Source organism: Hypomesus nipponensis, chromosome 11 (genome assembly GCF_054491055.1).
Source record: "Hypomesus nipponensis isolate SF chromosome 11, ASM5449105v1, whole genome shotgun sequence".
NCBI lineage: Eukaryota > Metazoa > Chordata > Actinopteri > Osmeriformes > Osmeridae > Hypomesus > Hypomesus nipponensis.
Window position 1 is genome coordinate 11825160 of NC_140371.1, and position 17927 is coordinate 11843086.

Genomic DNA, 17927 nt, shown 5'->3' on the forward strand with positions numbered 1-17927 from the left:
ACGAGCCACTGTGATCATGTGACCCCCCCCCCCCCCCAGATGTTGACGAGTGTTTGGAGCTGGGTCCGAGCATCTGCGGGGCCTGGCTCTGTGAGAACACGGCGGGCTCTTATCGGTGCGTGGTGGACTGCCCGCCCGGCCACAGCCGCACCACTGAGGGCATCTGTGTGGGTGAGTCACGGGGGCAGCCAGTCGCACTCACCTTTCTGCCTCAGGTCCCTTTCTGCTTTTTCCGAACGGCTCCCAAAAGCTCAACTGCCCTGCGCTGTTGTTTGCTTTTTTTCCACCACTGTGCTTAAGGGTTCCGTTCATGCTTCAGATCCCTTCACATCCAAAAATACCAGTTTTTCTTCTATATCCACCCAAGTCCAGCCATTTCATTCTCTTCAGTGGCTTGGCTTCCCCACCAGGTGTGGTAACAGGGAGACATGCTCTGCCGTCACGTTGTCTCTGCTGTTCAGGAAGCTCTTTCAAACCTGCAATACGCTTCACCAGTACTAACCTGCTCCCGCTACAGTACGAGCTACTGGATGTCTCATTTTAGCGCCCGCTAACTTACATCTGCTGCGTGGCAGCGTCGCATCTGCTGTGTCTGCTCGGTCGAGTTCCAAAGGTTTGTTGAGGCCATTAAGTGTTCCGTTTACAACACGGAGTGATTTGTTTAGTTTGCGCCTGACTTGTTTGGTCTGCAGCGTTCCTCCTTTTGTGTGAGCGTTTGAGCTTCCAGCCTTGACGAGCCTTGATTCCGCCACTTCTCTTTGTGTGTCTGGCAGTCCTGTCTATCGCTGCCCTTGGCTCACTAGGCTGCCCTGTGGTCTCTGATGTGCTTCTCTGTTCTGGCATACCTTTGCCTCCAGAAAACTCCTGGGAGAACAAAGTTAATAAAAGTGTTTGCACAGATGGGAGCTACAACCGTGCCTTCTAACCTACCTCCCAGTTTCCTTGAAGCTCAGTTGATGGGGGGGGGGGGGCTGCTTTCTACCTTGATGTCTATTATCTACAGTATCCTGCCTGGTTCATCTACCACTGTCAAGGCCCGAAAACACGCACCTCCACTGAACGTTGTCCAACTTGATCCGTAGATATCGACGAGTGCTCGGACAACGAGACGGTGTGCGGCAGCAACGGCTTCTGTGAGAACACGGCGGGCTCCTTTCACTGCCTGTGTGACCGGGGCTTCCAAGAGGCCCAGGAGGGACACGGCTGTGTGGGTGAGTCTCGGGTGGGGCATGGGTACACTGGAGGGTTGGGGTAGGATGGGGGAATGGAGTATTGGGTGGGGGTATGGGGTATAGAGTATCGGGTGGGGGTATGGGGTATAGAGTCTCGGGTGGGGGTAAGATTGCGATGAGTTATGATCTTGTTTTTTTTCTCAAGATTTAGGGTTGTGTTTTTAACGTCCAGGTCATTTTTCATGTTAATGATCCCAGGTCGTTGTTTCTTAGAAGGAAGTTGTGAGAGATGCTTTTTGGCAAGCTGTTGAGAGCAATGGGACAAAGTACTCCTTGTTGTTGGATAAAACATCTGCTTGCCATCTTGACACCCCTCGAAAAGAGTTGCTCTGACTAAATGACAGATCACCCACATTGTGGATTGGCTAGCCAGTCTGCCAGGGATGTCAGTTCTGCCTGCCTAAAATACAAGCATTAGCCTTTAAATCCAGAACATACATTCCATTTCTAAATGTTTTGCATTTATCCATTAAGGTTCCAGTAAAGCAGTAGGAGTATCATCATATAAGTTTTCATTAAATATTAGTGCTGTCAAACGATTAAAATATTTAATTGCGATTAATCGCATTAATGTCAGTTAACTCGCGATTAATCACAATTAATCGCACATTTTTATCTATTCTAAATGTCCCTGATTTCTTTTTGTCCCAATCTTTTTTCAAATTTTAATGCTCTTATCAACATAGAAAAGTGGTTCGGATTGCTTTGTGCAAATATTTTTTTTATTGAAAACAACATTGCAATCGCCTGGCTTTGACGAGGGGGCAGAGAATTCGCATCAGCTGTGTGCTTGGCCATCAAGTGGTATTTCAGACTGGACGTGCTGCGATGATAGCTCAGTTTACAACGACAAAACACACAAACATCACTGGTCTTGTCAATAGAACCATTTGGCAACTTTTTAAAAGCAAACTTTCCATTCAGAATCTTATTGGCATCCATTTCGGCATCTCGCGCTCGTCATCCACTCAAAACGTAACGTTAGCCTACTACCAGAGAATGTCTAATATCCGTAAACGGGCTCTGCTACTACTCTTTAGCCAGCTCGCAAGCCAAACGAGTGTTTGGCGTGCCTGTTGTTTTGTTTCCGGTCTAGCTAGATCCGGTGTGGTGTTGTAGTTTTTCTAAGGTCGGTAGTTGTTGCAACAGCATGTGAAAAAAACTACAAAGTTTGCTAGGCCAAAAAGAGCGTTAATCGCGCGATAAAATAATTGACGCCGTTAATTTGGGTTTGCGTTAACGCCGTTAATAACGCGTTAAACTGACAGCACTATTAAATATATTTCGAAGTCTTGGCTCAGGAACAGCCCAATCTACATTTACATTAAGCTGACGCTCTTATCCAGAGCGACTTACAGTAAGTCACGGGACTACAGTGAAGGACACGTCATTTTGCACAGCCGGGAATCGAACTGGCAACTTTTTGATTACTAGCCTGATTCCCTCACCGCTCAGCCACCTGACTCCCAATCTAAACTGACCATCTAGATATTTATTCTCAGTTCACGAAAAGGACATTGGTAAACGTGCATGTGTTGTGACGTGACGTGAGTTACATTGAAGTGTGCTGACAGGACTCCTCTGCCACACTTAAAACACCCCGCCCTAGCCATCCTTCCTGGACGGTAGTTTATCCCTCTGCAAAAAAGACAGCAATGGCGTCACTGGAATTTTGATTGATGTGACCATTTATTTTCATTCCATTTTAAGGTGCACAGCGCGCTCTGTGATGTTTTAAACATATCCCCACCGTGTCAGCAGTGCTCCTCAGACCCTGGGATTGGAAAAAGCAGTGGAGCCTAGACACACACACACACACCACACCACTGAGATTAGAGTAACGGAGCTACAGGTTTGAATCTATACATCTATGATATGAGTGGTTCTTGTCACTTGGTCCATTTTGATGGGGAGTGGTTGTAGGGAGCATATTAATCATGTCGGTTTCAAGAGCCGATGCTCAGACAAAGCCCTTTCATGAAATGAAAGATGTTTCTATTATGGGGGGTCAGATATCGACGTTGTCTGTCTGTTAGCTCTCATTTCCCCGCCAGGAAGCAACAGACAGAGATTTCTGTCAGAAAGTGCACCTCCCTAACATGTCAGCCCAGACCACTCTGAAACAATGGACTGATATCTTCCTCAGCCAAGCCAACAGACCCACTCAGAGAAATGAAGTGTTGCTTCCAGCAATTCAACTTGGGTTCCAGTTGCTGCTTGTTGTGTTTGGTGGTGAATAGTGTATGTGTGTGTTTGTTTGTTTGTTTGTTTAGGAGGCCCTAATCAGAGAGAGAGAAAGAGAGCCTGTCTGAGTATGGTAGCTGGTTTGTCTTGTCCTTCGAACTGGGCCGTGCAACTCCCATCTCTTCCTATTTCCTCCTGCAGGAAGGCTTGTCAGAGCTGAGAGACACTCCCTACTGAAGCTGATAGAACACTTCCTTGAGCCAGACGTTCCCCCTGACCTGTACACACACACACACACACACACACAGTGTACAAATGCTAACAGACTCACGGACAGTGTCTCTCTCTCTCTCCCTCGCTTGCCGTCTCTTTCTTCAACACTTACACGCTTTTCCCATCTGTACTGTACCTTGGCCAGTGCTGCTGGGTCCCGCCCAGGCTTGTACAGCCAGCTGCCTCCCATCCCCTGCCAGCCCATCACTCTACTGTGGCTAGCACAGATGGTCCACCCCCCAAAAAAACCTCCCCGGAAGTATTTCACCGCAAACAATCTCCCCCTCTCCCCCTCCTCCACAGACGCACCCCTGAGCACCTCACTGCTTGTTAGCAAGTTTATTTCTTTCTTTCCCGATAAAGTGCCGCTCTGGAGTTGCTGTGTCTTGTCTCGGTGCCTTTATCTCTTCCTCCTCTGAAGACTGGAACAGAGATCCTGAGTGAACTCCGAAAGCAAAACGGTTTCTCTCTCTCTCTCTCTCTCTCTCTCTCTCTCTCTCTCTCTCTCTCTCTCTCTCTCTCTCTCTCTCTCTCTCTCTCTCTCTCTGTTTCTCTCTCTCTCTCTGTCTCTCTGTCTCTCTCTCTCTGTCTCTCTCTCTATCTCTCTCTCTCTCTCTCTCTCTCTCTATCTATCTCAGTTTTTATCGTTCACAGATCAGAATATAAGTATCTGATACGAGGAAACAAAGTAAGTCTGGAGGGAGACTGAAATAATGGCATCGGTAGTGGGGCGTTGCAGAAGGTCAGGGGGTTATATATGCGTGTGTGTATACCTGGATCTGTTTACGAGATTCCTGATCCATACCAGGTCAGGCAGAGATGCATGTGGCTGGACGAAGGCAGTCATTATGAAGAGAATGCCAAACCATCTGTGCTCTGGATCACACAATGATGCAGTCTCCCTGGCTCCGGCTGGGGCTTATTTCTACCCAGTCACATACTGGACCAAATTAACAACAATAAAGTGAATGGCTCAGGAAACAATGTGTGTCTGTAGATAGAGGACGAGAGAGAAAGAGGGTGTGTGCGTGGGCTTGTGTGTGTGTGTGTGTGTGTGTGTACTGTAACGCGTGTGAGAGAGTACGGCCACACAGGTCATTCAGGTCAAATCATTCTCCAAACACCTTTGTGTGTGTGTGTGTGTGTGCTGTACGGTAACTCAACATTTGACTTGTTCAATACACACAAAGGGTTTTTATTGATTGAGCCACAGGCAGAGCCAAACCCCAGCGCGAGAATCGAATCCACAGACCCCAAACCGAACGTCCTTCAACTGCACAACTCAGTGGTCCGGCTCTGCTTAAGACGAAATACCCTGAAATACCTCTTAATAACCCCTTTTTTCCCTCGGCTCGGGTCTGTCTTTTCCATCGTGATCCTGGACCGGCCCGCTCCCCCTCTCTCCCTTTTTAGTGCTCTCCGAACGCAGCGCACCCACTCTCCTCCTCCCTGCACGCTCCTTAACACTTTTTAGCTCATTGACAAGCTGGCCCGCACCCATCCAGAGGAACCTGGATGGCGTGTGTGGAGAATGTGAAGTGGTTCAGAGGACGCCGGGGCCCGCACACAGAGTCGGAGCCGTTTGGCTTTGGAGCTCAACGTGACGCTCGTCAGTGTTGGCGAATACTTTATACTGGGGCAGGACGAAAATGTCCCTTCAAATTGCTTGTTTTTTGTCTTTTCGTCAATCAGAGGGACAAACATCACCATAGTCGACACCGAGACACGATAACATGTCGCTCAGCAAACTCCAGTCGGGCAGCGTAGGTTTAGCGGTAGCACCCACCAACACGCCTCTATCAGACACGTAGCCAATTAAACTGCATGCTTCACGTAAGTGGGAAATGGGATGAAGACAGTGTTTCCTGCAAACTAAGTCATTACGCTCATCAGGGCAGAAGTGCTAACCGAGGCGCTCTGCGGGCGTGCGCGCGCCTCTCTCTCTCTCCGCAGATGTGAACGAGTGCGAGCTGCTGAGCGGTGTGTGCGGGGAGGCGCAGTGTGAGAACGTGGAGGGCGCCTTCCTGTGCACATGCCCCGAGGAGGGCCAGGAGTACAACCAGATGACGGCCAAGTGCAGCCCCGCCCCGACAGGTGAGGTGACCCACGCGCCGCCTCAGCACAAACCTCTCCGGGCATGATTGCCGATGTTCTGCAGAGAGAAACCCCGCTTGGACACCAAGCAGCAGCGATATAGACGCAACACCAGTGCTCTGACTTGGGAGGAAAACAAGGAAACGGACTTTTGCCACGTTAGAAGTGCACCGAAATGCATTTGTTAAGTGAATGCTTTTGGTACATAACCCTACAAGGCCCACGGGCAGCTGAGGCTCACAAAGTATCCCAACGGAGGTTCTGGTTGCTTTGGGGGAGTATTAGCTGTTGCACCATGGGATGTTTCTGGAGCGGAGCATCGCTCTGATGAATGAGGTACTTGCTGTGAGGTGATGATGAGATTGTGGGGCCTTGGGGTTGTGGTTAACACCAGGGGCCAGGGTTAGGGGCCTCCCCCCCCCCCCCCCCCCCCCACCTTCCGGCCTGAAGGACCCGCGTCAGGGGACTGCCCTGTCTTTCGCCTGAATGTAAAACACTAATGAGAAACAGACCGTTTCCCTTGGGAAGGGTAGTATGTACCAGAGGGTTTTAGGAAGGCCTCAAAGACCCTGCTGTACATCAACCCAAAGTGTTCAGAGCTGACTGCTACACTCGGGGCTGTCTCCTCTTACCTTCCAGAACAGGCCCAGCTTTTTTCAAGATGGTGACTATGTGATTACACAATTGGATCAGTAACAGACGTTACGTAAGGGGGCGGTGTAGACGGGTCATGTTTTAGCAGTAAAAAAGCAGTGTTTTGTCTAGGAACAGACAATTAGAAACAAATGGCTGCTAATGTCTTATTATCGGAGTTATTCAACCCACGGTGAAGTCTGGGACTGGATCCAGCACAAAGCTCCAAGCTGGAGAAAGTGTCTGTGCTTTTGCGTGTGTGCGTGCGTGTGCGTGTGTGTGTGTGTGTGTGTGTGCGCGTGCGTGTGTGTGTGTGAGGGTAGTGCCCCTCTCTCCAGGTGTGTCATCAGGGGTGTGTGTGAGAAGCAGCACTGTGCTTTGTGACTCCAGGCTCTTTCCATTCATCACGAGCTCAAGGCAGGCTATCGGTCCTGCTGTCCCTGGCTGGTCTCACTTTACATGCCTGCATGGGAAATGTCAACACATAGAAAGGGCAGAGAGAGAGGGAGAGAGATGAGGAGGGGAAGGGAGAGAAGGGTTGGTAAAAAAAGGAAAGGGATAAGAAAGATTAACCATTTTGTTCTCGCTGAAAGCATGGTGCTCGGCTACCAATACTTTCAACATTGATCCCATTGAACACTTGATGTACGACATACACATTTCAGGTTTTCCGTTTTTCAAGAAAAAAGGATTATAAGTCACTCCCCGGCAACACTTCTCCCCTCAAAGCTGAACTCCTCCCCCGTCTCTCCCCACCTCTCCCCCAGCCTCGTCCGTGGAGAGGAAAGAGTGTTACTACAACCTGAACGACGAGAACCTGTGTGAGAACGTCCTCACCAGTCACGTGACCATGGAGGAGTGTTGCTGCACGCTGGGGGCCGGCTGGGGGGACAACTGTGAGGTGCACCCCTGCCCTGTCCAGGGCACAGGTGAGGATCCGCACGCACACACACACACACACCTGGAAACACACACAAGCAAATACACACACACCTGGAACCAAATGCAAGAAAATACACACACAGACACACACCTGAAGACACACGCAATACACCGGCATGTGTACTTTATTATTTACTGTATACCCCTACTGTGCCCACTTACTATGAAACAGACACTTTCTGCACATCGTACCCTATAGCATTTTTCGGATCCTTAAAACATGTGACCTTCGTCACCAGATCAGTTTAACCAGATGTGTCCAGCTGGTCGAGGCAGTGTCCCCTCAGGTGACTCTGTGTACGGGGTGGATTCTGCCAGCAGCCACAAAGGTAGGTGACCTCCCTGGTCCAACCCAGATCTGCCTACTGACTCGAGCGATGGTCGGACGAGGATGACATGGTTGTTGCTTTCCTCGTTCGTGCCTTACTGTGTGTGACCTCTGACACCTGCAGACATACAGTATGATCTCCACACCTGTGTCCTCTCCTAGCCCCTCCTCTCTCCATTCCAAGAGTCAGTGACTTCATTCACTGGTTCTCAATCCTGGTCCTTGGGACCCCCTGCCCAACATGTTTTAGACTGCTCCAACACACCTGATTCAGAGGAAGGCCCATTTATTTGAATCAGGTGTGTTGGAGCAGGGACTAAAACATGCCGGGCAGGGGGTCCCGAGGACCAGGGTTGAGAACCACTGACTCCATTAACCAACTCAATTCAGTTCACCCCTCGGCATTAGAAGACTGGTGGACTGTGTTGGATATGTAGTTGATAGCATGTGGATGTGGTGGTATCCCCCCCCCCCCTAAAAAAGTGGAGAGGGACAGAAGAAGATGAAAGGAGAGCCAACAACATTTTCTGATGAACTTGTAATTCATTCTCAGAAACACCAATACACACACACAAAAGCATGTACACACATACACACACACACAAACGCACTGTAAGTAATTTACTTTTAAATGTAATATTTGTTCGCAAAGCCACTGTATAATTTGAGTTTGTCAAGCAATAATCCTTGTAAGTAATGTGTGTGTGTGTGGGAGAGAGAAAGAGAGACAGAGAAAGACGCAAGATAAAGGGAGCAAGAAATGCGAGAATGAGTTTGCATGCGTGCCTACACCCAATGTAGAAGTGCCGCACGTGCGCGTGTCCAAAGGTTCTCTGTCCCGGGGAATCACTCTGCCCTCTCCCCGTCTCTCTCCAGACGCAGATGAGTGTGTGTTGTTCGGCGAGGAGATCTGTAAGGACGGCTTCTGTCTCAACTCCCCGGGGAGCTACGAGTGTTACTGCAAGACGGGCCTGTATTATGACGAGGCCAAGCTGCAGTGCAGAGGTCAGTGGGCTCACACGCACCTAATTGACACCTGGTCCTGTCGGCCTCCTCAGCCAATAGGACGGGCTTGTGTTCAGGAAGTGAGGTCACTCGTGCAAACATACGCTGAGGGGGAACGACTGTGCATTTATGTGTGTGTGTGTGTTAGTTGTTGGGAGTGTCTCAACCCTCCTGGGGTGGGGTGAGGGCAGGGTGGAGGGCATGGTGAGGGCTGGGCGGAGGACAGGGCGGGTGGCAGGCTGGGGACATTCTGAGGTGAGCTGGGGCCAGACTGTGGGTGAGCCAGGGCCCAGGCAGCACGTCCCCAACCACAGGCCAGGGACCAGCCAGGGGCCAACAGCGCACACTGGCCACAGCACGGCACTGTGGGATATCTCTCTGCGCCACCACAGGATAGGATCATGCTGCTACTATAACCTGATCTGAGGTCAGAGGGACCCGGGCTTGCATTAGAGGAGGTTCTGTGGATCCTGGAGTTGCTCCTAAGGGTGGGTCCATGGTCAAGCCTTCATAAGACATGCTGCATTTGCATTTAGGCCGATACTGGACAGGACTAGGCGAGGTTTGGCCTTCACCGCAAGTCTTGGTTTTACCGCATTGCACGTGGATACAAGAGTCATAATACAGTTTAGGAAACCACCAAGTGCAGCCATGCTCGATTATGTAGTTATTTATATATTTATTTGTTTATAGATGTATTTATACACAATATACCAAGAGTATCACAAGGAAATGTGTATTCCAGTTGGGCGTTTTGATGGGCAAAAACAGAAGTGGATGTGTTCAGCAGTCATATCATTATGAGAACAAAAATATCCATTGCTGGCATGTCAGTTTAATGCAAAAACATTACACTTTATTCTCACCTTATATTTGTCTTGTAAATTCTTGTCCACACATTTTTGCGCCTAACTTTATGTCCTTGCGTCACTCCCATTAACATCTAGAAGACAATTTATATCCTGTCCAAACGAGAGGGAGTATTGCTCATTAGTGGATGTTTGAAGTGTATTCGTCAGCAGTAATGGATTGTTTTTGTGTGTGCAAGCATTGCTGTCTTTTTAAAGTCACTGAATGCCTAATTAGGTAGGTTAATGAGAGTAAATGACTGTGTGTGTTTGTGTGTGCTCAAATGCGTGGCAGCGTTTGTGTGATTGTGTGTAAGTGATTGTTTGTGGCTGTGGGATTGTGTGTGTGTGTGTGTGTGCTTGTGGGCAAGTATGTTTGTATTGTTTGTTATGGATATACATTTGCATGTGGTCCGCAGAAGGCCCAGGTGTCTGTAAGAGAGCCGATTCAGCTCTTGTAAACAGACGGTGTGGAGGAGAGAACATCTGATTCGACGATGTGATCTCTTGGCTTCGAACCATTACTTTACCGGAGCGTCTTTGAAATAGACCCTCACCTTCACACCCCCGCTTCTCTCAAACCCGCTCATCTTCTCCTCCATTGTTTTCTTCCTCCCACCCCCCGTCTCTGTGGATTCATCCTTCCTACTACAGATATTAATGAGTGCCTGGATGAGTTCATCTGTGTCGGGGGGGTGTGTATGAACTCTGAGGGCTCCTACACGTGTTTCTGTACACACCCCATGGTGCTGGACCCCGAAAACAAGCACTGCGTCTTTCCCCCCGATGTGGCAGGTAAGACGCTTTGTTGACAGAGACAATCTGACAGGGAAAGAGAGAAATAGAGAGGGCGAACTAAATAGAGGGATGGAGGGAGAGGGACGGCTACAAAGGGAGAGAGTTTGTTCTCTTTCTGGTCATGTCCATCACCTCATGTCTCTTATGCTGTGTGTGTGTGTGTGTGTGTGTGCATTGTGTGTGTGTGCGTGCTTGCGTGTCACCCCCTTTGCAGAACACCACGGGCACACTGACTACCAGGGCATTTGTTGGCAGACTTTGCTGACAGACACCATGACCTGCACCGAGCCCTTGGCCGACAAAAAGACGACCTACACTGAGTGCTGCTGCCTGCATGGGGAGGCCTGGGGCGCGGACTGTGCCCTCTGCCCCCCGAAAAACACCGGTACAGTACAGCGCCTCATGTACTCTGGAGTTGACTATGCAAGCGTGTGGCTCAGCCATGTGTTGTCCTGCGTTGCTATGTCCAACCCCCGCCCACTGTAGCCTGAGACAGGGCCACACCCAGGATTTCTCCCCCCCCCCCCCCACTCCCTCCATCCCCAGTCTTCTTTCCTCCTACGTGTTCTCTCTCCTCTCTTTCCATCTTCCTTCTTCTCACCTCCGACTTCCCCACCCCCCCTCCACGCACCTGCAGTTTCTCCCCCCCCCCACACCTTCTCACCCCTTTCTCACACCTCTACCCAGTCGAGACAGATAGGTGTGTTCTTGGAGGCAGCACAGCTCCTCCCACCCCTCACCTCCACTGCTCTCCAGTGGCCCGCTGTCCTCATGCGAGATCAGACGGATGTTTCAGTCTGCCTTTGAAAGATGGCTTTGGAGAGCGCCAAACTTTGATTGGTTCCACAGGAGTGAACGTAGGGAGCAATGAGTCCGTTCTTTCGGCTAAGAATGATGGTGGACTGTCAGTTTGCTAGTACAGTAAGTGCTCTCAGAAACAATTTTCTTGTCTGGTAGTGAGGAACAGAGCCGTAGACTTTGGCTAGGAGTCTTGATCGTCTTCTAAACTGTTTCCTTGTATGGAAATGAGATGTTGTCCAGAGTACCGGTTCCCTGTGTGCGTGTCCTGGTCTCTCTGAGGGGAGAACAGCTCATTGGGTTCCCGGAGGTCTTGAGAACATTCTTTCATGTTCCACGCTTGAACACTGGTCCTACATCAGCTAACATGGTCTCTCCCCCCGGCTCTACAATGCTGTGCAAACACAGGTGTGTGAGGTCAGCAGTGCTCTGTGCCGAGAGCAGAACACACTCTCGTTTGTTCTCATCAGAGTGTGTCCGGATCACGCCATGTATTCAACACACACACACACATGCGTGTGCGTTTCTTTTGCAGACAGTCGTCTGGGGTTGGTTTGCAGGTGTGTGGGATTAGTGTGGGGCTGTAGGGATGGTTTGCCGTTCTGTGACGATGAAAGAGTAGTGTGTGTGTGATGGTGGGGTGTGTATCTGTGTGTGTGTGTCTGTGTGTCTGTGTGTTTAGCTTTCCCACAGCACAGTAACCAATGAGGAGAACAGACAGAACAGGTGCCAAGATGTGTGTCTCTGTATTAAAGCAGTTAGGAGGCTGGAGAAGGGAAGGAGGGGGGAGCATATCGATGTCCTCATTTACAAGGGAAGTGGGTCGCTGGGCACAACCTGAGTGTTTCATTCAGACAAATCCCCTGTTTGCTCAGCTGAGTGATGATGGCAATGTAATTACCTCAGATCCCCTCTGAAACTATTGACATTTGGAATAGCGTTGAATATTATGCTGCATAGAAGCTCAGAATCGCAGACAAGGACTGAATTAGTTAGACTCGTTAAGCTTTCGGTGGCATTTGTGGTCTTTAAGGCTGTGATGCCAATGCAAGTCTATTTCTTTCTTTGTACATCTATCTAGCTCTCAAATGATCTTCATATTTCTCTTCCTTTGTCTATTCCCAAGGATTTCTTTGTTACCTGTTTATTGTGCCTTTCCCCCTGTCTCAAAAACATACTTCTCTTTCCTCTCTCTCAATTACTCTCCTCTCTTTCTCTCTCTCCCTGTCTCTCACCATATCCTTCTCACTCTCTCTCTCTCCAAATCTCAGAGGACTATGCCTCCATGTGCAACGTGCCAGTGAGGGGCGGGCAAAGGCCGTATGGTCGCGACGCCCTTGTGGCCGTACCTGCCTACGAATACGGGGAAGGCCAGAACTACGGCCTGACCGACGACAGCGAACCTATATTTGAAGAGGAGGAGAGTGAGTATGCGAATATTCATACAATTACACACACTGCAGTGTTGGAAGAGTATGAACTGTAGTATATAAGAGTGTGCGTCTTTTGCACTGATGAAACTCTAAGACAAGGCAGACTGGGAGCAGGATGTAAGAGAATGGATGTTGTTTCTGCTGTCTGTCAGAGTACTTTGCTGCCATCTTTTGGTGGCAGGAAAACTTTGTGTTACGGCCATGGAGGTCCACAGTTTAAACGGGTAAAGAAAAAAACCAAATTCAATTCAGTGTACTCTGTTGAAACAAAGCTCATTGGTTATCTTTGGGATAGCAACAATGTGCAAGCAACGTTTCGTTAAGAACTTCTAATTGGGAAAATAGAAAAAAAAAAAAAAACATTCACACAACCCCCCTCCCTCCCCCCTTTGCCCCCCCTCCAGCAGACCCTTATGCTTCTTTCGAGGGCTTGAGAGCGGAGGAGTGCGGCATCCTGAACGGCTGTGAGAACGGGCGCTGCGTGAGGGTCCAGGAGGGCTACACCTGTGACTGCTTCGACGGCTACACCCTGGATATGACACGCATGGCCTGCGTAGGTAAGAACCGCCCGCTTTGGGTTTCGTCATGAGATCACACACACTCGCCCTCCCGATTGTTGTGTTTCGCTTTGAGTCGAGGTTGTCGAGTGAGCGGTCTGCATCACACGTGCTGCACACGAAACGACAAACGCAGACACACACTTGCCGAGTACACAAACGCATTCAAACACGCCATCAACGGCCATCCCCACTCACACACACTCCATAGACCCACTTATAAATCCAATGCACGCACCATTATAAACAGTGACACAGGCCCTCTCTCTGTCTGTCTCTCTCTCTCCCTCTTCCTCTCTCTCTCTCTCTCTCTCTCTGTCTCTCTGTCTGTCTCTCTCTCCCCCACTCTCTTTTTTACTCTTTCTGGAGCTACTTCAGGCTGCACGCCCACTCTGTACTTTAAGCCCTGAGTGCAGAGCTCTGCTCCAAGCTGGGCCCAGCCACTCAGTCTCCCAGGCAGAAGAGCTCTCCAGAGACAATACATTAGACTGAACCTTAGTCACCCCCGCTCGCTGCGGTTGGTTGCCCGCGGAGATCAAGCAAACCCCACTGGGTCTCGTGAAATTCCTACGAATTTTACATCCTTTTATGATTTCTAGGGCTCTGTTAATGAATCATATTTCATAAAAAACTACATTAGCAAAGCCCAAGCTTTGGTTTGAATATAATCAGAATAATTCACCACTGTTACTCCCCACACAATCAAGTTTAATCTTTTTACTTTGTTTTGAACGAGTTTAAACTTGGAAACTGTCACTTTGAGGCCCACTACAGCCAAATCCTCTCTATTCTTGTCTTACTCTTACTTAGTTATACTCAGGGATAGAATGACTGGAACCGGAGCACATTTTGAACTTGATAACTTTAGATCAATTACATAAGCAAACCCTGAAGAAATACACTTTTTATTAATAATCTTGGGAACCATGAGACAGTTTTGTAAAAAATATTTTAAATGTTCTATATACCCCAGCTCCACACAGCTCCATTACATTTTATTTATTTATCCTGTGTTATTGAAAGCTGTTGCTTTGTCATGTAGCATAACATGTGATAACACTGACATCATTAGCTCACTATTTGGTGTGACTCATCTCAAAAGAATGTACTTTGTGACGAACAACGTCAATATTGTAGGGGGTTAAATATTGGCCAAACAACCAAAACTATTCCTCCAGGGAAGAGGGTAAACTGAACAATGTATTATTTGGAAGAAAAAAACAAATATCCTGTGATATTGAAAGCTGTTGCTTTGTCATGTAGCATAACATGTGATAACACTGACATCATTAGTTCACTATTTGGTGTGACCCATCTCAAAAGAATGTACTTTGTGACTAACAACGTCAATATTGTAAGGGGTTAAATATTGGCCAAACAACCAAAACTATTCCCCTAGGGAAGAGGATAAACTGAACAGTGTATTAACATGAACCAAATAATTCCAATACAAATGGAATTACAGTTATTTGAGTCTATGGGTTAAATCAGAGCAAGAAAGGTCAAAGTTTAAAGAAAATATTTAATAACATTGCAAATGAATTAAATCAATCACAAGGCAAACATATAACAAAAATGAAGGTTTTAAATCTTACCTACTCTACCATGAGTATTGTAAATCAGAGAAATAAATCCAGAGTTGAGCAAGGAAAAGGAGTAGGACAAGCCAGAGCTGAGCCCTCAGGAGATCAAGAATCCCCAGAACAATGCTTCATAATTCCCTTTATACCCAACTATTATCTGTAAAACAACCTATCAGACTACATCTTGACCCTTACTTATCAATTATGAATTAGCAATGCAACATTAAGTTACACAATGAGGCGTGAGACCCATCAAGTAGACCCTGTCCAGCAACTCCAGATTTTAGCATATGAGAGGTGGGGGGCAGGGTGACACCCAGCCTTACAATATTGTGTTTTCTCTGAATGATCCTTACACAACATCTTCCAACTAACCAGGAGAAACGACATCAAATATAAAGAGAGAGAGAGAAACAAAAGAGAGAGCTCTAACATTGTCGACGCGTCATCTTACATCATCCCTCTTTTCCACCCCCAACAGATGTAAACGAATGTTCCGAGCTCAACAGCCGCATGTCGCTCTGTAAGAACGCCAAGTGCATCAACACGCAAGGATCATACAAGTGTGCGTGTCTGCCAGGGTACAAGTCCTCTGAGCGGCCCAACTACTGTGTGCCCAGGGAACCAGAGACGGCAGCAGGACATGCTGAGAGGGAGTGAGCATCCTCATCCACTAGAGGGAGACATCAACACGAAAAACAACACCCTTATTTAATCAACGCCCATATACTCTGCACTGTATAGAAACACAATTAGCAAAACAACAAAAAAGTAATTTACTTGAGATGAAGATCCAATTTAATCTACTATGTGGTGCCTGTGTGGGGAGGAGACACACAGCATTGTATGAAATGTATGTTTGTGTCGTCTGTATTTGTACGTTTTTGTTCGATTTTTGTTCTTGTTTTAGAAGGAGTTTTATGCGTGTTAAATCTTTCTTGCCTTAACGCAATGACAAACCCTATGAACTCTTGCTGGGGGATAACATTTTTATTTTCTACCCAGTCAAAAAACGCCTTGAGTGTGGATATTTAATGATATGACGAGGCCAGCTATCCTTCCATTTTCTCCTTGTTTCATCCTCTTCCTCCTCTCCTTCCATTGACTAATGCTTTAGAGGACTACATAACCTGGCTGGGCAGAGGCCACCATCTTGTCTTGCTCATTGGCTTCACCCAAACATGCAGTATGAACAATACTGTACTAGAATGTTTTTAATGTAAATTCTTTGGAATAAGCTTTTTTCTCGATTTTTTTTAAATTGATGATGAATGCAAATACAAAGCAACTTCTGTGTCTGGGACGTTACACATTGGATTGATTTGTTTTTGTGTTGTTTTTTTCCACTCTTTTGCCTGCCCTGTGGAGCAGTCATATTTCCTTTTACCCTTTTCTCTTTAGTTACTGTTTTATTTTGTTTTAAAGGTTTGCTTTATTTCTTTGCATAATTTTCATGAAACCTTTACTGCATTTTAAAAAGTCTTGCCAGGTTGCAAAGCTGCTATGGAACAGCCGTGGGAGAAAATTGTGTACATTTGAAACAGAAGAGGTGAGAAATCAGTTTATGTATTTGTAATTTGTACATGGAAAAATAGCACTTGTATGAATATTCATATTACTATGTATATTAAACCCCAGGTAATAAATCACAGGTTGTGATATTTATACTGACTGGTCTGTCTTGGCCTTGATTACTCTTATCTGGAATACTACTGTATACTGTAAATGCATCCACATAAAACCAAATTATTCTCACATTACTGAATAGTTACTCAATTTAGAGCTTTTGTCATAATAACTATGTCACTGAGAGATAACCATACAGGATTATTACCATTAATATTGTTATTAATCTCACATTACTTTTCCAATCATCTGTTTACCCCTGTTGAACTATTCTGATGGTTTTCCTTCCCCCTCCCACCTGTAGTAGTCAGCTGTCCATCAGATAACATTGGTAAATCCAAAAGTACTTCAACATGAAACAGAAAAAAGCTATATGGACAAAGAAAAATGTATGGATTTATTAAATAAAGTTGAGGTGATTGGAAAATAAGTTTGATGTTGAAAATAGTGAATAATGTCTTAGAAGGAGTGCTGAAGTAATGTGTCCAGAAGCACGGTGTTCAACAAGTTAGGCCCGGTAAAAGACCTGGGGTAGGTGTTGGGGTCAGAAACTTCTGGAAGAAATACAAACCAAGTGATCACCTTTTTTTTTTTACATTTTTCAATGTACTGAATGGATAACAGTGTACCTGGAAATGTGTCCTCTGGTGTGAAACTACTGAACTGAAGAGCTAGTCATGAGGAAGGACAGACCCTGGCCGGCCCCTGGCACTGATGACCTTGCTGCTGCTGGCCGAGTTCTCATCGGGTACAAATGTGATGATGTCAGCGCATGCCTGTCATCCCTGCTCTTCTTCTCTTTCTTTCACAGACCCATTTTCCCAGTGTCCCCTCTTGTCATTTTTTCCATGGCGCCAGCCAATGCACTGCACCCTGATTGCCCAATATCTGGTATCCGACGCCTCGACAGTCAGGAACCTGAGCAATCGGCTATCTGTAGATATGTGTCAGAGTACCAGGTGGGTCAGACTAACATGGTCTTAAAGAGCTGTGGGTTCAGAGAGTGGCTCAGGGAGTGTCGTCTTCTTTCATGGAAATATAGATGTACAGATGAGCAAGCAAAATCATTTTGACACGGTTTCAAAGTGACACACATCGCAGGTTTCTTTCTGGACTTGACCAGCATGGCTAATCTCGTGCTTTACTAGTGGGTCTCTAAACTGACCTTAGCCGGTTGGTTAATAAATGTTTGGTGTTCGCACCACTAGCTTCCTCACTGGCTGCCTGGCAGGCCAGTTTCCCACAGATGGGGGATTTCCCACATTGACAAGGGTGCTGTGTAAACCGGATTAGGCTCCGCTGAATGCCACCAGAGCTGGGCTCCAACACTATTTCAGACAGACAGACAGACAGACAGAATAGAGCTTGCAAAAGAGAGAGAAGGTGGCAAGTGAGAATTCCCTCAATGAAGTCATTTGGAAGTGATGAGGCCAGGGCCAGGGCTGTGGTGGCCTGTACCAACGTGAAGTGGCACACCCCTGTAGAGTGTTGTTTACTGTTGATTATGACGTCAACCATAGTGTTTTCAACTTGCTAATATGTAGACGCCCGTCCTAACATCTGTGAGTACATTATTATAAGAACAAATTGTCC

At 47.3% G+C, this 17927-nt stretch overlaps 1 protein-coding gene across 5 annotated transcripts in view; it reads left to right on the plus strand.

The window, feature by feature from the left end:
* Positions 1–16379, plus strand: part of ltbp1 (latent transforming growth factor beta binding protein 1) — an 81412-nt gene extending 65033 nt beyond the window's left edge. For 2 of the 5 annotated variants that reach the window (XM_084709632.1, XM_084709634.1), the window contains 11 exons: positions 40–171; positions 1083–1211; positions 5643–5783; positions 7184–7345; positions 7598–7687; positions 8563–8691; positions 10194–10334; positions 10552–10722; positions 12407–12559; positions 12973–13125; positions 15190–16379. In XM_084709632.1, the coding sequence (XP_084565758.1) occupies positions 40–171; positions 1083–1211; positions 5643–5783; positions 7184–7345; positions 7598–7687; positions 8563–8691; positions 10194–10334; positions 10552–10722; positions 12407–12559; positions 12973–13125; positions 15190–15368 (1580 nt within the window). In that variant the 3' untranslated portion in view covers positions 15369–16379. The remainder of the gene's footprint in view (positions 1–39; positions 172–1082; positions 1212–5642; positions 5784–7183; positions 7346–7597; positions 7688–8562; positions 8692–10193; positions 10335–10551; positions 10723–12406; positions 12560–12972; positions 13126–15189) is intronic. The other 3 variants (XM_084709633.1, XM_084709635.1, XM_084709636.1) reach the window with 3 other exon arrangements.
* The last annotated feature ends 1548 nt before the right edge of the window (positions 16380–17927 follow it).